General features: G+C 37.5%; 1 protein-coding gene and 1 pseudogene across 6 annotated transcripts; one reads left to right on the top strand and one right to left on the bottom strand.

Moving 5' to 3' along the window:
• Positions 1-8,712: 8,712 nt before the first annotated feature.
• Positions 8,713-13,141, top strand: LOC137961909 (protein IQ-DOMAIN 10-like). Of its 6 annotated transcripts, none has more exons than XM_068808537.1 (7): positions 8,713-8,974; positions 9,058-9,126; positions 9,251-9,368; positions 10,749-10,919; positions 11,632-11,859; positions 12,276-12,389; positions 12,471-13,141. In XM_068808537.1, exons 3-7 carry the CDS (start codon positions 9,297-9,299, stop codon positions 12,843-12,845), a joined length of 960 nt encoding a protein of 319 aa, XP_068664638.1. In that variant the 5' UTR covers positions 8,713-8,974; positions 9,058-9,126; positions 9,251-9,296; the 3' UTR covers positions 12,846-13,141. The 6 variants fall into 6 exon arrangements, with proteins under 6 accessions (XP_068664638.1, XP_068664639.1, XP_068664641.1 ...); XM_068808538.1 differs by having other exon boundaries at positions 9,231-9,368; XM_068808540.1 differs by lacking the exon at positions 9,058-9,126.
• Positions 13,142-14,754: 1,613 nt separating this feature from the next.
• On the bottom strand, positions 14,755-17,220 carry LOC137961908 (transcription factor TCP4-like; annotated as a pseudogene).
• Positions 17,221-26,155: the final 8,935 nt, after the last annotated feature.

Below are 26,155 nucleotides of genomic sequence, written 5' to 3'. Positions count from 1 at the left end.
TAAGTGCATTTTTGAGAAAGAGAGTCAAAACAAAATTCTACACTTCTTTCTTTCTCCATCTCCTTGCATACATCATAGTAAAGCTCCAAACATTCTACATTGTGCTACAAAGGCTTGAAGTGTGGATCTCTCAAAGGAGAAGGATTTTTCTCCAAATGACAATGGTGTAAGTTTTTACCTTTCTTTTGTATTTTTCATTTGTGGTAGATTCATCTAGAACCTAGTTAAATCTATATAAAAAGGGCTTGCTAGAGCTATAATTGAGTTAATCTCTTGAGGATATTGTATTGTAAATCGTGTATTTAAGTATACATATGGCTTAAAAAATAGCCAAAATTTCTTTTGTGTAATTCTAGCAAAATTTCTCAAGCATGGGTTCTTGGGTGGTGAATAACAATAGGAGAACATCGATAACAAAATATTTGGTGTCAATATTGTGGTGTGTGAATTTTTACACTTTTACTTTTTATATTGACTTCATTTATTATTCCACACCTTAAGTTTTTAAACTTACGATTCTTAATTCACCCTCCTCTTGAGAAGCCACATGGGCCAAAACTTGATTTGAGTTAAAATCCATTTGATTTTGAAATTCAATTAAGATGGCATATCAAGATAAATTGTTCCTTCCCAAAGGACAATCTGCCAACCGTTCCCCTCTATTCAATGATGTAAATTATGTGTACTAGAAGATAAGAATGAAATTCTTTCTCCAATCCATGGATTGTGATATTTGGCATGTGACTAAGAAAGACCCCTTTTAGGCTCAAAAATTAGAAAATGGCATTCTTGGTACTTGATCATTGAAGATGATGAAGAGTCTACCAATTCGGAAGAGGTAAGCGATTAGATTATGAAAATGAACTAGAATTGCTTTTAGAGAGATTAATTTGTAGTCTAAACAAATATAAGGAAAAATGAAATGCTCAAAGGCATGAGATTGATAAGCTCAAAGAAGAATTTATTGCCTTGAAGGAAGCTATAAAAGCCATATGGCCAATGCTTCAAGGCAAAGTGGGTTGATAGATAGGCTATCATGTGATAGAATTGCTTATGAAAAGAAGAGTATTGAAAAGACAAATAAAGAAGTTCACTCTCATTCCTCACATTCGATGCTACTATTGCAATGAAGTGAGATGTTATGCCCACATTTACCAATTCAAAAATGCAAATGGCGTCAAACAATGGTGGGTACCCAAAGCAACTAAAAAGGATGTGGTCACCTACAAAACCTCAAGCAAGAAAATTTGGATGTCCAAATCATCTAACGCTTCAATTATTATCCCAAATGGATCTAACCTAAAATGGACCTCTAAGAGTTAAATCTTTTGTGATGAATGTTTGTCTCTAAGCTAAGGCACCAAAAAAATGTTTGGATTTTTTATAGCCGGTGCTCGAGGCACATATATGCTATATATGGTTCTCATTCAAAGGAGAAAGTTGCATTGTGATAAGTGGAAGGTAATAGTTGCTCTAAAGGACTTACTGTCATGATTCATGCAATTAAAATTTTTTTGTTTGGGTCTAAGAACATTATATCTATGGGGATTTTTTTTGAGAATGTATAAATATTGAATAGTACATATTAAGTAATGAATCAATCAAGTGAGAGAATGTTAGTAGTTACAACAACTCCCTCTTTTGATGGGAAAGAGGGGTTTAAGGATATACGGATTTGGTTTAGCAAAACAGTTTGTCGTTCTTCTTTATCAAATAAACTTTGGATAGACTAGACAGTTTCCTACAAGTTTTTGAAATTTGATTGCCATGGCCGGAGGTATGCATCCTTGCTTCCGCTTAATTCAGTTTTATGAATTTCATATATGTTTTAGCATTCGGGCTTACTAGCAACTCTTGCATGTAGTGCAAGATCTTGTCTTTGTTTTTCTGCAACTTTTTTCACGTGCCCGTTCCTCGGCCCTTTTAAGAGAATCCGACCTACGCATATATGCCTCGTGCCTCGTGGACAAATTCCTGTCTTCTAGCCAATTCGAATTGCTTTACCACCCCACGTGTCTGCTGTTTTGTGCCGCTGCTCAACCGTATACGAGGAAGCCATGCTTGCTGTCGCAGCATTGGCATATACAACAGGACCCGATTTTGCCAAGAACATGCAGGAGTTCAACGAGTATTTTGGAGTTCATTGAGGTGGTATTCAAGGATTAGGAAAGTGGGGAGAAGGGCATGCCTCAAAGCTGTCTGATTATCCCAGCTGTTCAATCTTCCGTGTTGATTATCTCCATAGACTCAGCACTTAAGCTCAACAACGTTTCATGTCTCAAGTGGAGTGCATGGTTTAGCAATTGGTAGAAATATTGCTCGATGGAAGGAGTGCTTGAGGAACAAAAGGTGCATATTTGTTTCTCTTTCAGAAGCAAACCGCTGAGTTTTTTGAAATCCTTTAATACATGCTGGAAATCTTTTGCAAGCTTGGCATCTGCTATCTTCAAAACTCTCAACCAGTTCGGAGAATTTGCATATGATCTTGAGCAAAAAAAACCAGAAATATGCTTCTTGTGGTACTGGAATGGAGGTGAGTTCTTCTTCTTTTTTTTTTTTTTTTTTTTTTGCCTTAATCCTCTTCAGCGTGCTGGTTACAGCAGATTTCATATTCAGTTTACAATTTGTCTTGACCTGTCTAACGTCTTCCAGCATCAGAATTATTACATTGGGGTCTTGTCATAATATTAGGTTTTGGTGGGTTATCTCCATGTGATGAAGCTGCATCTTGCACATCGTCTATTGCATTCACTTTTGAGTTTTTGGTATGTTAGATTCATGTTGCATCAGCACATATGATTTATTGGTTTTCAAAAAATTTGAAGCTATTATGCTTGTTATTTAGTGAGTGTGATTGACTGATAATCAAGCACATGTTTCAACAATGTCAATCTTGAGTTCAAGCCAATCAATGTGATAGTCCAATTAGAATTAAGCTTCTACGTTGTTAACTTCAAAAACTTTTGGTCACCTCTCAGAAATTCCTTTGAGGTCCTACTTGGTCTAATTGGATTATTAAGTTATCTTAGCTCTACCATTACAGTCTCCTTCTTAATTACTGTATCTCGGTTCTACCATTACAGTCTCCTTCTTATTACTGTGGTGATTATTTTTTCTTCATTTTATCCCCTTATAACCTTTTACTAAGTTACATTTCTCATACTATCATTTTTCTCGCTTATTCTTTGAGGCCAACCCTTGGTGTGTTGCTTAAGTTGGTCTTTTTTTATTTATGGTTGTTTTTAAGTCCACTAAAACTTTTTATTGGTACCTTTATAGGGGTTTTTTATCGTCGTCCTTTGAGTGAAAGATGTTACCCCTTTTAGTGACTACTATCACTATTTTGTTTGAAATCCTTTGAGGTTGGTTTCAACTCCTTTTTTATCACCCATATTTTTATTTTTGAGATTGTGTGTCTGGTGGAGTACTTATCCTTGGGACACTTTAAAGGAGAAGATAATTATTATAATTTACCATTACATCCCAACTTGAGGGGGATAATAGAAGGAGAAGTATGAAGGATTCCATAAACTGAATCAAACTAGTCACTTTCATTACTCTATTTGATTTAATGTACGTCTTCTCCTTATTTTCTATACATGTAAGAATTTGATTGTTACAGATTTATTTTATTTTCGTATAAGAATTCTGTTTGAAAGTGGAGTGCTATAGTAGTTGCGCCTCCTTCTATAATTGAAGTATGGGTGTTTCTATTTGAGAAGAATAAGTACAATCTACAATGAAGAATTTCATATATTGTGGTAATTAAATTTTATGTGACCAAGATATGTAAATCCGAGGGAGTCCAATATGAAGAATTTATTCTTGAAGGCCAAGAATCATTTTCGTTGTAAGTTAGACTTATAAACTCTAGCTTGAGGGGAGTATTGAATAATCGGTAAGAAAAAGTTTCACATGATTCTTACAACAAGAAGTCGTACAGAGCCTGAATTAATATGGTGGAGTCTAAGAGGACTCCGATGGGAAGGAGGTCTCACATAAGATTTCAGTTTAAATGTGTTTAGTTATGTTAATCTTTTACTCATGTTCAGTTGTTTTATAACTTATCTGGGACAAAAGTAGTTTAATTATAATTTTATTCTACTTATTTCTTCTATTATAGATAACGTCTTATTATACTCAGTTATAATCAAGTCAACAAATTATTTCTCTTTTTAAAGACTTCAATGTTATACTTCTACTGCTATAACTTTAACCAATGGATTATCCCAAGGATTATTCAGTTTGAGGTGGTAATAGGAAGAACCAAAGGCAAGAAAAGCCCACCGCTGAAGCTAGCTCCTCATGCTCAAGTATGCTTATAAGCACTGATAACAGCTCTAAAAGCCAAGCAATATCATGAGCTCAACTTTGTCTGTTGCTTTCACAAGAAATTCCTCACTGACATTACTAACTACATAAGCATGGAATATAAACCCTAAAACCCTAAACCTCTCCTTTGACAAGGTTGCTTCCACTTGCACAGTCACTTGCACGAACATCTACAAAGACGAGCGTAACCAGGCCAGTCACACAAACACCAACACCAGAGAACTTTCTTTATCTATAGCGTCTGGACTGCTTTGCATGAAGGATGAGAATGGAGGCCACGTATTTGAAGCAGGAAGAAGCCTTGGTCTGAAAATTGCTCTTGATGACACGAATCCATTGATGTCGCACTCCAATGGCTGCATGCTTTGCTTGATACTGGTGTTGAGCAACGACAAAGGCAAGGAAACACAGAGCTGAAAGGCAATAAGAAAGAGGAAACTTCAAATTTCAACTTTCTTTTCAAGTTAAGTTTTTTGTCTTTTGGCAACCAAGCTAATGATGCTCGTCTAATTTCTCAAACAGTAAAGCACGATGAGTTTATCGTAGTAGGGACGAGCAACGGAGATAAAACCTGTGAGAAGAAATAGAGAAGCCAACCAATACAGAGAAGAGAACGACCACATCATGCTGGAAGTGGCTTTGTTTGTAAGATTTTCATTTCTGAGACTCTTCCACTTCCACTTGATCAAGTTGATCAAGCTAATTGACTAGAATGAGATACTTTGTAAGATTTTCTTTCTGAGACTCTTTCATACCTATTCTTGCTACTCTTTTATATCTGTTCTCAGAAATGTAGCCTTCACCGCAACAAATATTTTTGCATTAATAATTTATATTTTTTGAACAAAACATTCATCTCTGCTGATGTCACATTCTTTGAAGACCAGCCATACTTTTCGGCGAATTATTTTCCTGATTTTACACCATTTGCAAGTATGCCCAAGGCAAGTGTGCTCATTGATCACCAACTTCCACAAGATGAGCAACCACATGAGGACACTCTCTCACCTCCAGTCAACCACTTGTTCTCCTCTATCCTCTCCAATTATGATTGGCCCACCATATGCCGCACGCCCTATCGCCATAGAAAAAGAACCACGGACCACTACTAATCGAGCATCCTCCACTTTAGACCCAATCTCCAATTATGTTTCCACTCATCGGTTATCTTCCAACTGTGTTTCGTTTTTGTCTATTGTCTCATCTTCTCATGTTCCTAGTACTCATGGCCTCAAAAGATCCAAGGTAGACAATCCAAATTATGTGCAAATCGGTCTTCTTCCTTCTATTTTTTTTTTTTTTGTCTCGATGTGTAGTTGCAATTCTAGAAATTTTACATGCACTTTTTCTCCAATTCTTCCTCTAACTTAACGTATTAACAGTACTAAATTTGAAGAGGTTGTTAACAACAAGCCTAAACCCACTAAGAAATTTTTCGTAGCAAGCAACGCTATACTAACCTAGATCAATAAAGGGATTTTCAACAATAAAGTAAGTTATGGAAGCCGAAGGATTTTCAGCACCTTAACCATAGGCACGAGGGCTTACCTAAGGAAGTTAGTTGAATGTTTGGTCTTTTGTACATAACATTTTGGCCTATTTCAATGCAAGGGTTACTTAAAATTTTGCTCACATAAAATGATTCTTCATTAAGCTGATTTTAAAATACCTCATATCATAGTTGAAAATGCCACCTAGTGTACTTATGCGAAGGCCAACTTGATGAGGAAGATAAATCAGAAATTTGTGCTTATTATAATTTTTGGTAATATTCAAATAATTAGAAAGTAAAATACATAAATTGAGTAAAAAAATACTAACTACAAACTTACTCCATTGTGCATAGATATTTTCAAAAGGATGAAGGATTGGGTTCATTTTGCTCAATATCTACACCCAAAGATGATCTGGAGGTCCTGGATCGCTTTGGATATTTTTGTGTCAATATAGCATACTTTCTTGCTCAATTGAGGTAGAAAATTGGTGTCAAAAATACCTTTATAATGTTCTGAGATAGAGCCATTAGGTTTTGAAATTAGACCCTTTGTCCTCTTGTAAAATCCATCAAATCTTTGATGAAAATTACATATAAATACTTTAAATTTGTTATTTTGAGTTTTTTTATTATCCGAATGGTAGGTCATGGTAGGTCAACTCCAGACCGAAGCTCGAAAAATCCTTCTACATTTTTTGGTAAAATCATTCCAATAAATTTATTTCATATTAATGATCATCTTCTTGTCTTCTGTTTGACAACTTCATTTAAATGAATTAATTTTCATTCCAATGAAATTTTTTTAGTAACCTTTTGTTTATTCTATTTCATTCCATTCAAATGTTGGGGAGAGTGTCATACAAATAGCAAAGGGGTTTAGGCTACCTATTGTTAGAAACATCATTCGAATGGTTTAGAGCTCTAATCAGGCATGACTCTACTTCCCGCCTCCATCTTTTGCAAATTGATAGAGATTTCTCCCTCACTTAAATAATTTTTAAATATTTTTTTTTATAAAAATGATATTACAATGACATCATATCAAGTCTAGTGGTCATATTTGGCTGATTTATGTTCAGTTATACCTATTCACTTGGGTGATTTTTATAATGTTAGTATTTACAAATGTTTTGGGTTTAATTGTCTACTAAGTTGTATTTTCATCAAAGGCCTTTACTTTCAAGTTCAAACCTCCCACCCTCCCTAGAATTTTTGGGGCATTTTCCCTTTTTTTATCCTCTTCATCAAATCTTTGAACATTTAAGCATGCAAATTTATGGCATTAAAACTCATAATGATGGCTTTTCTTAAGCATTGTTTAGAGATGACATAATTTGGATAATAATGGAGCCTCAAGTTTAGTTGGACCTTGTGTTGATGGAGGCATCCACCAAATCTCTTAGCAAAAATACACAATGGGTATTCAATAAACTGAGATAGCTAGAAGGTCTCTTTATAAGAGTTAGGTTTCATAAATTGCTTATCTCTTGCATGAATTATAATACCTTCTTTCTTCTTAAGACTTATACTTAACCATAAGACCAAAGTGTAAATGAAATTGTTTTTGAACCCTTTTTGGTATTTATATCTAATTAGTGATGTTCCACAAAAAAAAAAAAAAATTAAGAGATGAAAAGAATTAGTTTCTCATAGATCTAAAAATGACATTTTTATAATAAAAACGAATTAAATAAGAATTAATTTTCCTATTATTTTTATTTTTATGATTTAAATATTTATAAAAATACTTTATGTGAATATAAAGCTGTTTTATAAAATAGATGTAACAAATCGGTAGAACATAGCTCATTAGCAACACCCAATGACACATTGATGGTTCAACATGGGAAAAAATTTCTCCTTATAATACAAAAAGTGTTAAGAGACACACACGTGTGTAGGGGTGACATGACTAGTAAATAAGGAAAAAATTCATAAAGATGATAAAAAAATTATAATTATGCATGCTGATGTATGTCATCTTATGTTTTTTTTATCTTTTTAAGTATGTAACCCCAAGAGCATTGTAGTCATTTTAAACACCTTCATACAATTATGAATACAACTTCAAAGCATGGGGTAGAACATTCAAGTCTCTTCCTCTTGGTTCAATTTTTTTCTGTACACTTCTTTCTCTTTTCCTCTTCATTCTCTCCCTTGGTTTCTTCTGACGTTTCTCGTTCTCTTGAAATATTTTGTGTTTATATATTATCCAAATCAACAAAAAACATTAGAGGGCATTGTGGATAAAAGAAGCACTGACCCTTTCCAACTACAACCACATGGAAAGGGATGCCTCACCCTCTCTGCAGCTATTCAATGGTGAGGAGGCAGGAGATGCACTTTTGTTGAAAAAAAGGGGAAGAGGAGAGGAAGCAAAGTTCCTCTTATATCAAATTTTTTATGTTTTAAAAATAAATAACATTATGATGACATAATTACAGATCAATCTGCAGCTTAAATTTGGTTGGTGCAATGGGACCTGATCAGTTTATTGAATCGATTTTATATTATTGGTAAAAAAAAATACGAATGGGGTTTGGGAGACATGAATCGATTTGATTGGTTTCTTTAAATACGATAGAACAAACTCTTTACCTACCATATTTCTTAATGATCATGGAATTATGAAACCGACAGGATTACATCCGCTTCCAATATTGGAAGGAAACCCAAGGAAATGAGGTAATGGACCAGTAGCATGTTGGTCTCTTTCGTCTTATTCGAAAGTCGGAATAATTGATTTCGAAGGTACCATATCGCTCAGTTCTTGCTTCGACTACAATCTTCCTTCAGCCACTTTTTTCTTCCAAGCATTTCCTGTTTCATTCGCCCGCGAGGAAGACTCGAATGATCTTCTTCTGCTTTAAATTCTATTCGGAATAAAGAAAGGATGCCCATCATTTTCATCCGGAGCCGTTGGTTCCCCAGTCGCTTTTATCGTATGAAATCAGCAATCACCAGCTGTGAATGAATTGGGCAGTTGGTTGGCCAATCTTTTTTTTTCTTTTAATTTCTTTAGTAACTCCTTTTCAGGCGTGTAATGGCAATCACCTCCCTTTTCTTCTCTCTCCCTCCCCTTTTCTCACCATACGCCAGACCACCCTCCAAGCACACTGTTGGTCTCGGAGCCCGAGATTTTCTTGGGTATGATTTGCGTCTTTGGATAACTTCGTTTTTAACTCTATTTACGTTATACTATCTTCCGCAATCTCGTAATGATTTCTTAGTTTCATAAAACCACTGGCTCGTTGAAGCTAAAACACTGCCCAACGGCAGTTCACTCTAGGAGCCTGCAGGTATGTTTTTCAGAACGCTGCCCTGTCCGTTTACTAAATTTAAGAAGTTATCTGTTATTCCTTTGATGTTTTGGTTCTATTCCTATTTGATGAAATTGTCACAGTTCTGAAACTTTTATTCCAGGTTGTGATAAATGGTTCATAGTTAGCCAGTTTCTGCATTGAAGAAAATGGGTGGAAACTGGTTTAAAGCAATAGTTAACATAAAGAAAACGAAGAAAGAGAGATCAAATCAATCGAAGGTAAATGGAGTTCATAGTCCTCGTCTGTTTTCATTTCTCAGATTCATTTCACCCCTTGACATTCTCTACAAGGGAATGATTGAACCTTAACTGCTTGACGGATCATGTCAAATATGTTCCATTCACTTGAATAATTTAATTAATCGTTTATCTGAGGAGTGAAAGTCTTGCTATTTCTTGGATATACTAACGAATCTTCAGCCAAGTGTAAACTACTTAAGACATGCTACTTCTTTGCTTTCTCCAAAAACTAGAATGATGCTTTAGGTCAAGTGGCAAAACACTCTATTGGATCATGTCCTCTCGGAGAATGGTGTAGACTCAAATGTTCAATGGTTTGTGTCACTAATTGGTTCATGAGTGAACCTTTGATTTGGTGTGACCACCAAGAACGTCTTACTGTTACGACAAGATTTTCGAACTTTATTTTTGGTAACACATAATTTCATTAAAAAAAAGAAGAGACATTAAAGTACATGTACTTAGGTTGCAAGCATACCTGGTTTGATTACAATGCCAACCTAGATTCCTTTATTTCGTAATCACCTCTAGGAGGATCTATGAGTCAAGCATTCTTCCTGCATTTCCTATATTTAACATAACAGAAAAATGCATGGTACGACTCTCAGTCCTTCCACTCTTTTTACCTTATTCTGTATTCTAGCCCTTAGTGGAGCCTTTCAGCACCTAGTAAATGATGATACTTTTCGCTGTAATGCATTTTCATTATAATGATTCTTCTCATCTATATAATAACCAGTTCTATTGTTGGATTTTACAAGAGATAATATGCAGTGTAATGGAAGAGATTAACTTTCCAAATGGCTGGGTCAGGGTTAATATCATGGACAGCATCACTCTTGGTTTTCATTATTTTTTTTAAATTATTTCTCCGTTTTTTATGCCTGTGAAATGCATTGTCAAACTTTATCTTGACCATGTGGTTATAGTGTTATTGCTGTAGGACCATGCTACATGAAAACTTTATCTTGACAATCAGGGCAATAAGCTTGCTTTATTAACTCAAAATGATGGAAAATTTGCAAATTTTTTATGGGAATCTGTTTTGTTTTCTCAGGGGGCTGTTGATGTTTATAGTGTTGAAGCAATGTGCTTTCTGAATTTCGGATTTACGATTGTGATACTTACATACAATAACCAATTTGTGAAACCAGGAAATACTTGTAACCTTTTTAATCTTCTAAATTAGTTACCATTTTCTCATTTGAGTTGGTGCCATGATGCTTAGAATTTGTGATACTGCAATGATGGATTTAATATTTTTGTTTCCATGTGTTTGATGCTACATGAACTCTGTTGCTTGGCTATCCTTTCTTTCTATTTTGCGTTCTTCTTTATCCTTCTGTGAAACCTTTGTAGCAGGGGCCTTCAAGTGGTGAAAAATCAAAGGGTTTCAAATGGAGATATCACTCTCGTAAAGGGCTGAATAAAATATTCAATGGTGGTTCAAGTCATAACCCTGGTGTTCTTGGTATGCCAATTGAGGATATTGCAGCCATTCGGATACAGACCACCTTTCGAGGATATATGGTATGTATGCTGGTTATTTCATAAAAGTAGCTATATTCAGAAAACTTATTACAAATTCATGCCATATATTCTATTCAGTATTATAATTCTTTGAGCATGGTGACAGAAATTTTATCTTATTAGCTCAACTATCATATGAGCTTGATATAGATGGGATAAGTTTTCTCATTGTCACTGTAAGTCCTAATTTTCTGTGGTTGATGGTATTAGACTAGCATTTTTCCAACTCACTGGACATGTTAAAACTATCCTTGATGTTTATGACACTCTCCAAGCATTTAATGGTGTGTTGGCATAATTTCTGTTAGTGTGCTTTGGATTAGTTGAATTCGTCTTTCATATTGGAGATTAAAATAATTGCCTACAGTCATACTCACTCGACCAGGTTTCTCATGAAATATGACAGCCTTTGAAGTATTTGTGTGGTGGGAACAACTGACATCTAATTGTTTGGTTTTCTTTTGGCTCTGCAATTAAAATGATTCTTCATACAGAATGATTAAGTTTTCTTGGGGTCATATAATAACATAGGAAACTTTAGAGGTGATCTTCTAGATATTCTGTGTACATGATGCTTTTACACTCACAAATGATCTTATCATTTTGAATTGGTATCTCACAGCATGCAGTTATGCAAATTGGTTGCTTTTCCAATTCTACATTGATTTTTTTTAGGGGGGGTAGTCTAACTTTTTATACTTACATGTGATAGGTAAGGAAAAATTTCCGTTGTTTAAAAGGGCTGGTGAGACTGCAAACTCTCACTCAGGGTCAAACTGTTAACAAACAAGCAAATGCAACTATGAACTATTTGCAAACATGGATCAAAGTTCAAAACCAGATTAGAGTGCGGCGAATATTTATGGTTACAGAAGGCCGCATTAAGCAAAAGAAACAGGAGAACCAGTTGAAACTGGAGGCCAAGCTTCACGAATTACAGGTTGGATCTGTATTTGCAGCAGTTTAATACACTAGAGCATCGGTTTTTTTTCTTAACCATGCAATACTAGTTTATACGAGTTAAGTCGTACTAAAATAAATCTTTTCACCCATATGGCTGATTTACTGATCAGGTCCTTTTACAAGTACCTGTGAGAATTTAACATGATATTGACTTGATGTACATTTATTTTCAATAGTTCTGTACATGATCCAAATTTTGTTCACTGAAACTTTTATGTAAGTGTCAAAGTATTTGTTTACTTCAAATGATTGCGTATGTTCACAAAATGAAGTTTACTTAGTTGCATGGAACTCGTTCAGTAATCTCTTAACTGCTCAAAACTAGCCTACTTATTTGAGGACTCTCTCTCTCTCTCTCTCTCTCTCTCTCTCTCTTCCCCAACAAAATTACAGGTGGAATGGTGTGGTGGCTCTGAAACAATGGAGGAAATTCTTGCAAGGATACAACAAAGGGAAGAAGCTTCTGTCAAGCGTGAAAGAGCCATGGCATATGCCTTCAATCATCAGGTATATTGTTTAATTTATCATTAGCAGCATAAATTAAAGGAAAGCATGGTAGAGAGTCATTTTAATTCTATGATTCTGCAGTGGAAGGCCAATTCTAGCCATATCCTGGGGCAGTTTCCTTATGACTTCAGCAAAGGCGGTAATTGGGGCTGGAGCTGGAAGGAAAGGTGGATTGCTGCACGACCCTGGGAGAGCAGAGTTCATATTCAATCCTCAAGCCCAAACAAAATTCCAAATAAGTTGAGTAGTAACAGTAAAAAAATACCATCTGCGGTGGTGAAAATGCCCAACTCAGCAAAGCCCGATTTGAATGGGAAAGGGCCAACATATGCAGCAGACACCAAGAAGGTGAAAAGATTATCAGGTGAAAAAGCAACTAATCAAGATTCCAAAGCTAAGGTGGGAAACTCTTCTCCACCCACAATGCAAAATATTACACAGGAAAATTCAGTTTAATGACGGATGGAAACAAGGAGGCAGCACGAAACACAGGAAGGACCGATAATAGTGAGTTTGCACAAGAGTTTGTCTTGTGGGAAGATGCAACTTGAGGAAGTTGACACTGGTCCTTTAGTCTCCTCAATGTTAGCAAGGGAATGTTGTGAATAGAGAATAATGACTCTGGTGTGTAAAGTATGGTGATCAAATATATTATGCAAGCCTTCGTGTTGGGAAAGAAAAGGGAGAAGAGAAGAAAAAGGTTATGTATTCAGTTTTTCTTACTAGGATCTGATTCGAGCATATGAGCCCAATTGTGTGTGACAACAATTTAGACCAATAATTACTTGGTCGTTGTAGAGGTCTCACTCGCATCTGATTCCACCAGCAAACAGTAATGACTGATACTCATTAACAATTGAATGGTACTGATCAGCTGACTGCAAATAAATTTTGACATTAGAGCTCTGCAGAACATTTGAAGTACATTATATAATAGTTATTGGCACTAAGAGACCTGTTCTTTTTGGGGTACCTTCTTGGTAAGGGTCATGAATCCTTTCCAAGCAATCTCCTTTGGGTTTACTGCTATGTTTTCTGTTGTTTGATCTTATTCGTAGTTCGTGTTTAGTGAAAGTGAAAGTGAATTACGAGCATGGCATCCAAACTTGTTAATCCCAATTACCGGTTGTATCTTTATGATTCAGATAAACTTGGGTTGGTTTTCATACTACAAAAGGAGAATTATAACACATGGAATCATTTCATGACTGTGGCTTTAATAGTCAAGAGTAAATGTTGTTTTATTACCAGACAAGGATGACAACAATGAATTACAATAGTGGATTCGTTGTGATAATCTTGTCAAAACCTGATTATTGAATTTGATCTCCGAGGATATTGCAACGAGTGTATTCTATTGTGATGGAACACAAATAGTTTGGAGCAAATTGTGCGATTTTTCTAGTAAACAGAGTTTAACTATTTTATATTAAAAATAAGATACATGATTGTATACAACATAAGTAAATGTGAAAGTGAAAATGAATTACTTTTATGTGAATTACCTAGTGAAATTTGAGCACAACAGGAAGACAAAGTCTTTCAAAAAACCTGTTAATGCAATGTAAGATCAGGCTGGAGAAGCTCGGATGAAGGTCTCTCAATTTCCGACAAGATGCAACGATGGTAGTTTTGATTCGTCTGAATCGTAGAACTGGGCTTTACTTTCAGGATATAGCCCTATCAGCCACAAAGTAAGAAGTGAAGTTTTCTGGGTTTCTTTAAGCGAGTAACTGTTCTTGTACAGACCCCGAAACCAGATCTCAGGGACAAATCGAGGTTTCTCTTTACAGTCGTGAACTATACAAGAAGCATAAGTTTGCTCTGATGGGTGCCAACCATTTTCTATCCACCAACTCAAGTAGGAATTGTAAAAGCTTCCACCAATGAATTACAATCTCTCTGATACCCCCTCTTCTGCTACCCAAACGACCAAACAAACGAATGACCACCAAAAAGATATCGCCGTCAAGATTAAGAAACTAATCAATTCTTGCAAAACAGATGAAGCACGAAGAGAAACAGGAAATCTCAGCTTTCCACATCCTGACCCAACTGCTCGCTTTGTTCTTGAAAGCTGAAAGCAACTAGGATTGTAAAATAAACTAAACCAAGAAACAACTTATCCAAAGCCGTATCTGCTATGTCAGAGACAAGAACTTGGGAGTTACCTGGACGATGTATTTTTTTATATGATAAAGATGTAATGTAGGTTTCAGAGATGAGTTTCTGTGGAGAGTGGAAGCGGCACCGGTCAAGCAGACATAACAAAAGGGACCATTCGTTTCTAAATGGAGAAAAAGCCTCGGCTTTGCGTGCAATTCAGACATGAAAATTAGACAATATCAAATCGAAGCAATCAAGCTACAGTAAGCAGTTCCAAGTATTGCCCATAACGCTCTGCTGTAACAGGACGGACATTGTTGGATCTTCTCCAAACTCAGGCAAATTGAGCAACTTTCTTGGACGGAATTACATTGAAACAAGATAAAAGTAGACAACCATCAAACTAGCAAGATAAAAGATGAGCTCCATGAGCTAAAACCCGAAACAAGGAACAGAAAATAAATAAAGAACCGCTGAATAGAGAACCTGCACAGCAGATTTCTACTTTAGCGGTAAAACACCATTGAATAGATAGCTAAAACAAATAAAGAACCGCTGAATAGAAAACCTGCGCAGCAGATTTCTTCTTTAGCGGTAAAACACCATTGAATAGATAGCCAAAATCATGTTCTTCCGGTAAGATGTAACAGAAGATCGTTCTGATGCTCCTTCAATAGGATGCTCCATTCCTGGAAACCTGGAAAGTTATACGACCAGAGAAACAAATGTATTGAGTAGAATAAACTGGAAATAAGGATTATATAGGCAAACAGTTTTTACCTAGTGAGCACAAATTTCGGCAATATGTTCAATGGCGAGAAGCAGATGACGCTGGTTTACTACCAACTGCATCATGCTCCTCTTCACCCTGAATTCGCGCTGGGATCCGAAACCCTGAGAAACTTCCGGAAGCAAACCCAGTTGCCGAAGAAGAATGCGACAGAGACGGATGGTCGGCCATTGTTGACGGGTCCATTGCCCAAGCACGAACAGACGGTGAGTTACTGGACTGAAGGGGTCCCCTCTGTGGAAAAAGCTGGTTCTGGGCCAGCAGCTGCGCAGCCGCCTGCGGGCCCGGATTGAAGAGGTATCCTCCTCCTCCTCCTCCTCCTCCTCCTCCGGCAGGGCTCGCCTGATTCCAAGCCACCATTCGGTGAAAGCGGGCCATAGACAGCTGCTGTTCAGACCAGCTAGAGTTTGCAGTATCGAAGGTCATAGGCGCAGTGACAGAGAAAAAGGTTTGCTCGCTAGGCGGAGTCTGATTCTGGTGGTGATGGAGGAGAATTGGGTCTTGGAAGGACTGAAGAGATAGGCGAAGATCCTGGGCCTGGCTGCTCGTCCGCGAAAGGAGGTCTGGCGGGTAATTTTGGAAATGGATAGAGGAAGAAGAGCTCGCCATCGGAAAGGACTTCATGGTGTCTGCAATGGCATCGGAGTGCAGAGAAGGCAGCAAAAAGCCGTGTCCGGACCCACTGCCGCTACCGGTCGTTTGTTGGTCCAGCTGGTGAAAACCATAAGCTGAGCCTGGCTGCTCTGCCTCCATTGGCTTCTTGCTCGATCCAATCGCTACGGTAACCACATCGGATTTGCTGTGCTGGTATCCTTCCACTTCTTCGACTTCATCTTCAACTTCCTCTTGTTCGGGTTTGTGGGTTCCGAGATAAGCACTGGCAACTGGCTGCCAGGCAGGCAGCTCGTCGAGCTCGTCTATTGCTGCTTTGGCCTTCTTGATGAGCCAGTCGACGGCCTTGCTGGGGCGGTCGTACCCCAGACGGTCCTGTACGTCGTAGAATTGGATGGCCGTGTGGGCGGAGAGGCGGACCCTCCGGTCCCTCGGCCCCTTGGCCGTGCAAACCTTACTGTGCCGGTCCTTCCTGCCGGTCGATCTCACAATGTGGCCGCCCTGAACCTCAACGATCTCGCCCCCGCCAGCGGAGGTCCTCAGCCCCAGCCTGGAGGAGGGGGCTTGCTGATTATTACTCTCTCTCCCCCCTATCCTCTCCAATCGAGCATATTGGCTGGCGTTTGTAGGAGGAAGGTAAGATCGTTTTTTGGATGGTTCAATGGATTCTGCAAAGAACCGATCTTGCTCCTCTCTTCCAACGCATCCGACGTCCGCTCTGCCGCTATGTGAGGCAGGTTGTTTTAGAATCAGGTGGTGCTGAGTCCTCGTCAGAGGATCCAGAGTCCGCCTCTTTTCCTCTTCCAGTTTTCGATTTCCTGTCCTTTTTCTTACTGGGTTTCTTCGTCCCTCCTCTCTTGTTGTTGCTGCTCCCGCTCTGATACTTGCTGCCTCTCCCAAAAGCCTGTGCCATTCAACTCGCCAAATTCCATTTACCAACACTCTGCACCAAGAAAAAAAAAGTAGGCTTTTATCAACACCCCACCTCTTCCGCAATCAACCCATTTCGTCATCATCTCAGTGGAGGGCCATCTCATCCTTCTCTAAAATTTCTCCATCTTCGCGTTTCAAACGGAAGAGGGAGAAGAGAGACGGCATAAGCAGCAAAGATTAACATTTATAAGGGGAGAGAAAAAAAAAAAAAAAAGTGAAAAGAGCCGAGACAGCGTGATATATCAGAGCCGTCCGAGCGTTAGATAGAAGCGTAGGGTCTGTACCGTCTCTACACCATTCTGCCACAGCAGTAGCTGTAGCTGTAGCTGCTTGTCCAAAAGGAAAGAAAAAAAAAAAAGAACCCTTAATTTGAAACCCTCCAAGTCTCTCTAATTCTTTGTGGCAGAATGTGAAGCGTTTAAGATAATATATTTGAAAGGCTTTTAGTAGGCTTTGATGCTTCGAGGCTTTGAGGTTTTACGGCCAGGGATTAGGATTTAGGAATTTCTCTTATTACTCGTCAAAAACCACAAAGGCATTTCACCTCAATTAGAACCAGACAGCGACTTCCTTCCACCTTTTGGTTTTTCTCGCCTCTTTATTGCTTTTGCGGGAACTCGTCAAATAACTCCCCTTCTGAAACACGGAAACACGGAAACGATGAAACCAGAAGACGCAGACCAAAAGTGCGTAATTGTGAAGACAGGGAAAGGGCATTTCTGTAATCTCTCCCCTGGTCCTGTGGCGTTGTGCCCCATGACTTGATTAGTTATTTGCTTCGACAGCGACTTGACGCGGCTGGGTGGGTCATCAAATGACGAATCTACCCTCCTTCATCGCCCCTCTTCTACCACGAAATTAATGCAAAATGCTTTCATCTGAATCTAAGACCGAGACCGGAGACCCACCCACGTCTGGGATATTCTATCCTCACCAAAGCGAATTAGTTACCACTTACACTGGATTGATTTGTAATCGATCTCTGTCTTTGTAAACTGATTAAACTAAGCAAGCTTTATAATTAGATTAACAGAGAAAGTGGCCTTTAACCTTTTTTTTTTGTTTTTGCTTCTTCTTCTTTCTTCCGATATTAACTACTGTAATTTTCTTGTAGGGTTCTGACAAGTAGACGTAAAGAAAAAAACACAAAAGCATGGCGTTTTTGTGTGAATCTGTGCGTCGAGTCGCTTTCCTTTATTCGCCGCCCCAGCCATGTGGACTCATCTTTTCACTCGGAGAGCAGCAAGGGGGGCGGGGCCTGGGCCGTAGCTTCTCCATTATTTAGGTTTCTGCCTCTTCCTTTGTCTCTCCTTCTCTTTACAGTTGGTCTCGCCTTCCTCAGGGCCCTCTCTCATGTAAATACATGATGAAGCTGAAGAGGAAATACCAGAAGCTACGACCCCACTCCAAGCTCCACCCATTACTACATTGAATACTGGAGGACAGAGCTAGAAATGACAGAAATATCTGGGCTCTTCCTGAACGGACGCCGGAAGTCGGCGGTCGGACGCCGGTCATCATTTCCCTTAAAGAAGGATCTCTTTTGTTACGTTTTATATGTAATGGTCGGCTGCTGTAGGGTCCAATGCATGCCGCAGTACAGTTGGTCGTCGACCTTTTGAATTCAGACCTCTGTTGTCAATTCCATGGTAATCTTGCAGTACTGATGCTTCACCTAACAGCCGTGGGTCCTGTCTCTTCGATGTCTTCTTCGTTGAAATGTTTACGGACGACTGAAAACATTAATAGCTCATTGGGAATGATTTAGCTGCAGATGTAACCTGTCCTGGCTAATGGGACCCTTGGCATTGGAGGTGGGTTGTCGCCTTTCATGGCATCAGAATTTCAGAATGTTCGTAGTTCGTAGTCATCATGGCATGGCTATGGTCGTAACATTCCTGTACAATAGAGATTGAAATGGAGATTATCCATATTTAACTATCTCCTCTCTTGGTAATCTCATTTGTGACCTAGGTGACTTAAAAGGATGGATTGGTTATGGGATATATGACTAGTTTTAGGTAGAAAATATGGCTAGAAAGACACAAGGAACAATAGGGATAAGATTAGGGATAAGATTAAGACTAAAATGGGTGGGAAACAAAGACTATACTTCATAATTTAGGGAGCTCGGGGACGTAGGGGTATCGGTTTAGTTAGAGTTTGAATAGCGGATGGTTGAAAATTAAGTATTTCGGGACTGGAACTCAGACTAGGGACTTGATTTACGATTAGTTTTAGAGTTTATAGGGCTCTTATAGAGGTGAAATTTTGGTAATTTAGGGATTAGAGAGGACTAAGTACATGATAGAAGATTGATAGAGAGCTTTGACTTAGGGTTAGATAGGAAAGTAACTTCAATTAGAAGGTTGCCAATATCTACATTTAATCTAACTTCCTAAACTATGCCAAACTCAAGATGAGAGACAAGAATAGGACTATTGGAGACAAACAAGGGTAGGCTGAGATTAATATAATGAGTTATTACTCAAGACACTAGCCATGGACTGACTTTAATAATGCTACTTGAGACTAGGACTTGACATGAACACAAGATACCTAAATAATCTCAGAGGACTGAGATAAGTTAGTGCAGATAGTTTTCACTTATGGACAATCTCTTCGTGGCATCACTAGAACTACAACAACACTCAACAAGGCTAAAGTAAAATACAAACAGAGGGACATAAAACTAATTTGGTTTATGTTGAAGAATAAGCATGAAAGAGTCTTACATGACTCTCACAAGAACAGTCTCATAGGAAGGAGGTCTCATAGACAAGGTTTAGTTTAAAGAAGTTATAGTTATGTTAATCTTCTATTTATAGTCAGTTATTTAATTATTCTAGGACTTATATTTTAGTGTTAGACTTTGGGCATAACTAGAGCAATGTGTAGTTTAATTATGATTGGATTATACTTGTTTCCTCTATTATGAATAGAGGTTCATTGTACTCAAATTACAACAAATCAGTGAAGTATTTATCTTTTCTAGAAATTCAATATGGTATTAGAACGGGTTTTGTGAGTTGACTCGGTCAACCACAAAGATAATGTGATCCTTTTTTATTTATCATCTCTAGTAGTTTTGTTTCATATTCTATGTTTTTCTTTCTTTCATGTCCCTGTACTTGTTATTTCTTTGGCAATTGCACTGTGTACCAAACTTTTCATATTAAAAATTATATATTGATGAAAAGATCTTTGAGTTTACTTTCCAATGCAAAAGGAATTTTGAAAATTAAAAAAATAAATAGATATTTGAAGAAGGAAAAATCAGATAGCAAGAGAGGTTCGAGTAACAAAAAAAAACTTCAATTTTTTCGGCACTTTATGCCATCAAGAATGAGGCTTTATATGGAGAATTTTATATCAAAATAAATATTTGTAAGTGTATTTTATAACATATCAAACCAATTCTCAATTTGAGTTTTCTAGAGGGAGGTATTAATATTGGAAGAGTCAATGGTCTTATTGGCTAAAGAAGAAAGAGTACTTAGTTCTAGCAGATTGCCGAGTCCAAAATCTATCAAATTCTTTCTTTCAAAATAAATATATTTCATTAAAAAATATTATATTTTAATAAAATTTATCTAAGTCTAGTTTCAAAAGGAGCAAGTTTCATGTCAATCTAATTTATATGTAAGAAAATATTCTTATTGGAGTCGACAATGGCATATTACAAAATCAAGCAAATTAAACAGTCATAACATATTCAAGAAAGAATCTTAAAGTTCCTTGAGTCTAGTTTCTTGAGCAATAAATCATTTATAATTCTGAGCCATACGTTTGGAGATATCAATATTAAAAGTATCAAAGGTCAGTTCTACAAAAAAATCTCTCTTTTTCTGATTTGATCTTCTATTACTTCTCCATGCATTGACGTAAATTGAGTTTCTTTTTTTCCTAAAGTCCTAGTTTTTAAGGCAAATTTATCTTCTAATCAGAGAGGTCTGACAAAACTTAATCTCTCCATGATATACTCATTCAAGGTATGTGATATCTTGCTTAGATACCGTTTTCAGTTTTTTTGCTTTTTTTACATGGTTGTGTATCTTTTGTTTCGTCATCTCCAAAATTTATGCTTACCTCCAGAAAATTTGTTTGAGGTCATACTTGGTCGAAATGGTTTATTAAATTATTTTGACAATTCTACCATCACATTCTCCCCTATTTTTTTTCCCAAAAAAAGGAAGTCACATTCTAGGTTTGTTTTGAAGTATGACTGTTGCAGAGTCGCCATCTTTTGGTTAAACTTGTTCTTCTTTGGTACTTATGCAATTTACCATTTTCATCACTTTAAAGTAATACTTAGACCACTATCTAAAAAGTATAGGAGTACACCCAACATCCACCTCGAGTCAAGTTTTTTATTCTTCACCCAAGAGGTGATTTGTGTTTGAGTTACCCTTAAAAAGTAAGTAGTCTTGTTTTTGTGCCCTTAAATTGGGTCATTTTTTTGCCCCTGAAATTGAGTAAAGTTTCTTAGAGACTATGACCATTTTGATTGGTGTACGAAGTTTTGTCATACAACTAGGAATGATTTTCTTCTCCCATATTGTGTTTTGTCCAAGCTGGGTCTCTATATCCTTTTTTATCCCCAACTTGAGGGAGAGAAGTAGAAGTTATAATATACCGGCCAATTGATATACCGGCCAAGAGGAATTAGTAGTGAGTTATAATAAGATTTGTACCAAGTTTAATTTAGCCACCGGGGAGAAAGCTTCCTCATAATCTACTCCATAGCATTGAGTATGTCCCTTTGCAACTAGGCGGGCCTTGAGGCGAGCAACATAACCATATGGATTGGGCTTGATGGTAAAACCACATTTACAGCCAACGGGTTTCTTGCTAAGAGAAAGTGGAACTAGGGCCCAAGTCTAATTCTCATATAATGCATTCATTTCTTCTTCCATTCCCACCTTACATACTAGACGCCTAAGAGTCTCTTGATACGACTATGGGACAAAGATGGAAGAAATAGATGCAAAAAATTGACAAGAAGAAGAAGACAAACGATGGTGAGAAACAAACTTGGATGTAGGATTAGAAATGGAGGGCCTAGTACAGTCCTAGGTTCCTTTCAAAGAGCTATGGGTCTAGTATCAAACAAAAGACCAAAAACAATAGGGGAAAATGGGTTTACCTCAGAGGGATCCAAAACTTCATAGGTGTGGTATCTGTCGACGCTTTTAGGGGTTGAAGTAGATCTGCATCAAGTGGCACGATAGGCTTTGGAGCTACCTAAACAAATGAAACACAGAGAGAAGCATCATTTGAAGAATAAAAGGATGTGTCCTAAAAAAAGTGAGATATGTGGAGACAATTAACTTCCAAAGAGAAGGATTATAGCAAACATATCCTTTTTTGGTACGAGAGTACCCAAAAATATACACTTAAGAGCTTTGGGATCCGACTTACTATTTTATGGGGATGTGACATGAACAAAATAAGTGCCACCAAAGACCTTCAAAGGAAGGGAAAATAACAATGAATGTGGGGACTTATGAATAAGCATTGAGGATGGTAACCTATTAATAAGAAAATAGGTTGTGAGAATTGCATGAGGCCATTTGGGTCTCTTAGAAAAGAACAAAGAACAAAGAGACCACCAGTTTGAGGGGGATTGTTGGAAGATATGGAAGACTGCCATTTTATACGGGAATAACCAATACACCAAGTTGGGCGTTCATAATGTTCTCTCGCCCCCAGCTTGAGGGGGAGTGTTGAAAGATAGGCCCAAGCGCACATGACCAAGGAAGGGCCGCCCATCCAAGTGTGTGGAAGATGGGCTCAAGCCCACAGGCCCACACAGTGGTGGCATGATGGTAAATAAAGAGTCATATCATAAAGATGACACTGATGTAATTAGTTTATGAATTATGTTTCTTATTCATTCTTACTAAGGTGAATGGTATTCTTGTAATATTAGTACTTTTGATATTTATAAATACAACTCTTATTCTTCTTCTCACCCCATAATCCTCCTCTTTTCTCCAAATTCATCACTCTTCCTCTTTTCTCCACAATTTTTCTTCTTCTTCTTCTCACACCATAATCCTTTACTACTGTGATTATACATCATGGAATCCTAAGTTTCAACATGGTATAAGAATGGGCAATAACTGAGATGTAAAAAGAGAAGAGAAAGAGTAACTATGTGACTCATGATATTTCCATATAGATCATGAATATAACTTATCAGGCTTTATAGCTCACACTTTTTATGCAAACAATTTTTCAAATGAGTGAGAAAGCATTGCCGGTACTAGTTGGATACCCAATGTGTAATATTAGTGAAACTCTTATTGAATTCCAAAAGCCTCAGTTTTTTTAGCGAGGGAGAAGAGCAAAAGTAGCTCTACTCTCCCTGATATAAAAATTGAAATCCACGTCTGTACTGGAGGATTCGGACAGAATAGACCGTCAACAACCGACCGACCGACCGACCGACAAAATTTCAATCCCGCGGTGGGACACATGAGGTCGGCCCACACGGTGGAGTTGACGGAGAACGCTTCAGAATTCAGAAATCTAAAAGCAAGCAAATGGGCGTGAGTCGCAATGCGTCGTGGGGTGGTCTTTTTCTCACGCGCAGCACCAGTCCGCCATTCCAAACGTCCACGGCAAAGCGTGACGGCCTGGCGGGTCTATTCCCACAAGGATAGTCGCTATCATCCTACCATATGTACGACTAAAATTACCATTTTTTTAGATAGTAACATTTCATAAGAGTATGATAGATTCTAGCTTGACACTCTATTAGAGGGCATTAAAACCCATAATTTTTATTCTAGCTTGAACCCATGATAGACTCTAGTTTCACTTGCAACATGGTCCCCTATTCTGATCACTAGAGTTGTACTGAGTCAAACGAGTCTTTATTCCTCTCTGACTCGCTGCGTACGATGCTTTTGGGGCTTGTCTGGCCGCAAGTACCAACTCACTGAGTAGTCGCGCTCTTAAACAGTTTAGCACTTACAATTCAATCATTCCATGCTGAGTCTGATCCCGTGGCCGTCAGCGACCTTTTTCACCTATTAACTCTTGATATGTGGCCAAGCCTTTCGTTGGATATATGTAATTTCTTTTATTTAGTGATATATAAGACTCTAGAATAAATATTTATATAATATAAAATTTTAAAATTAATTTGATGACTTGATTTCTTATTTATGGTTCTATGCAATGAAAATTCTAGCATTAGAGTAATGAATTGGATTCGTTTTATGTAAGATTGTGAATAAAAATTGTTTTATCACCCTACTTGAGTTTGATCAGTTATATAGAATGCAGTGTGAAAAAGTTTATAATGCATGATCGATCATATAAAATGTTTCCAGTTGAGCCTAAAAAGCATGATAGATCAACCAGTCTAGCATGCTTGATCATATAAAATATTGCGAGTTCAGTGTATAAAGAATTATCGATCATACCCCATGGAGTGATCGATCATATTGAACTTTGCATTGTTGGAACTATAAAGCATGATTGATTAATCAAATCAGATTAATTGATCAATGAGTTTTCAAAACTCTTTGGTTGATTTATGATTGATCAATAGACTTAGGGAACACAACGTAGAATTGTTATACATAGTTGATCGATCAACACTTTTTTCAACTTCTTATAAATGGTTTAAAAATGGCTAGTTTGGCTCGGAAAATTATAAATAGGTCCCCATACTTATAGAGGATAAGGAGTTGAGCTTACATTAACATACCGAATGTTATACCCCGTCGTTCATCAATAGATTTATGAAATGACATTCACTTATATACATGGCAACGGTATAGAGACTCTCCTACCTACTTTTATACAATCTACCCTGCCTTTGATGACCATCGCATTGGCATCGGTCTCTTACACAAAATAAGACTCTCCTACCTACTTTTATACTATCTACCAAAGGAATTAGGGGTACAACCCAATTTGGCAGCTCTCAGTTTGTCCCCCGATCCTCTAAAAATGTTTCAACACTTGAGTGAACAAACTCAATAAGTTCTACATCTAGTCACAATAAAACTACAAAACCGTATAGAGATTCCAAAACATAATCAAATCCAAAACTTATGCATGGTTATCTAAACAAGCATGCATATCTCAATCTACTATTAACCCTTGTACACATATCCTTATGCATGTCTCATTCCACGAATATCATGAATATTGTCTAATAATAATGACATCAATTTAACATGAAGCTTTTAAGGACATCTAGTATAAACATGAATCTATTTCAACTTCCAATCTTCAATTGTAAGATTTTACACACTAGTAAATTATATTGTTTGAATATTTCTATATATAATACTACCTTAGTGTTAGATTTAGGATCCCATGACAAGGTCCTCGACCAAGGTGGTGAGAGGGGAGACGAAGAAAAAAAAGAGAAAAAAGGAGAAGAGGGTAAGAGGAGAAAACTCAGCTAGAGAGATGGAGAGAGAGAGAGAGAGAGAGCTTGGGAGAGGGCAAAATTCTAGAGACGAATTTGAGAGAGAAGAAGAGAGACTTTATGATCTACCCCATGCCTTGAGCCTCTATTTATAGTTGTGGAAGGAGGTTTATAATAACTACAATGCCCTTAGGGCTACAAGCTTTGTGAAAGAAAAGACATAAGTAGACATGCATCATCCTCCTTAATTGATGCCACTTCAAGATGTCTTCCAACACTCCCCCTCAAGCTAGGGGAGAGAAAATATCATAGATACCTAGCTTGCTGCATATGGTGGTTAAAATTTTGGATGTGATTGGTTTCGTAAGAATGTTTGCCACTTGCCCTTGTGATGAAACATGTCTGAGAGATAAGATGTCGGCCTGAAATTTCACCCATGTAAAGTGGTAGTTTACTTCAATGTGTTTTGTCGTCTCGTGGAAGACCAAATTTGAAGTGATATGAATAGTTGCTTGGTTGTCACAATATAATTCCATAGAAGATCTTTTGTAGAATCCCAATTTAGTAAGAAGGAATTCGGTCCATAGAAGTTCATTGACTATGTGGAGCATGACTCTGTACTCTATTTCTGCACTAGACCTCACAAAAACATTCTGTGTTTTACTTCTCCATGTAACCAGGTTACCTCCAACTAAGGTATAATACCCTGAAGTGGACTTCCTATCATCAGGTGATCCAACCCAATCTACATCCAAAAAACCTTCTATGTTGAAGTGGCCATGATTCTTGTAGAGAAGCCCTTTCCCTAGAGTTCCTTTTAAATATCTCAGTATCTCTCGAAGGCTTGCCAATGGGTAAGTTGTAGTCTATGCATTTACTGACCCACCACACTTACTGCATATGATATATCCGTTCTGGTCATTGTGAGGT

The sequence above is a fragment of the Aristolochia californica genome, unplaced genomic scaffold (assembly GCF_029961685.1).
Source record: "Aristolochia californica isolate CCGP_79_NKW_82.1479 unplaced genomic scaffold, dmAriCali1.0.hap1 SCAF_4, whole genome shotgun sequence".
In the NCBI taxonomy this organism is placed as follows: Eukaryota; Viridiplantae; Streptophyta; class Magnoliopsida; order Piperales; family Aristolochiaceae; genus Aristolochia; species Aristolochia californica.
The sequence above is the reverse complement of the archived record's forward strand: the minus strand, read 5'-3'. Positions and strand labels throughout refer to the sequence as shown.

What these genes read in the sequence shown, in the direction of transcription:
- LOC137961909 (XM_068808540.1), top strand. Translation starts at nt 9,297, where the DNA reads ATGGGTGGAAACTGGTTTAAAGCAATAGTTAACATAAAGAAAACGAAG. An exon ending in CCACCTTTCGAGGATATATG is followed by an intron (nt 10,920 to 11,631) that starts GTATGTATGCTG and finishes TACATGTGATAG; the next exon opens with GTAAGGAAAAATTTCCGTTG. An exon ending in CCAAGCTTCACGAATTACAG is followed by an intron (nt 11,860 to 12,275) that starts GTTGGATCTGTA and finishes ACAAAATTACAG; the next exon opens with GTGGAATGGTGTGGTGGCTC.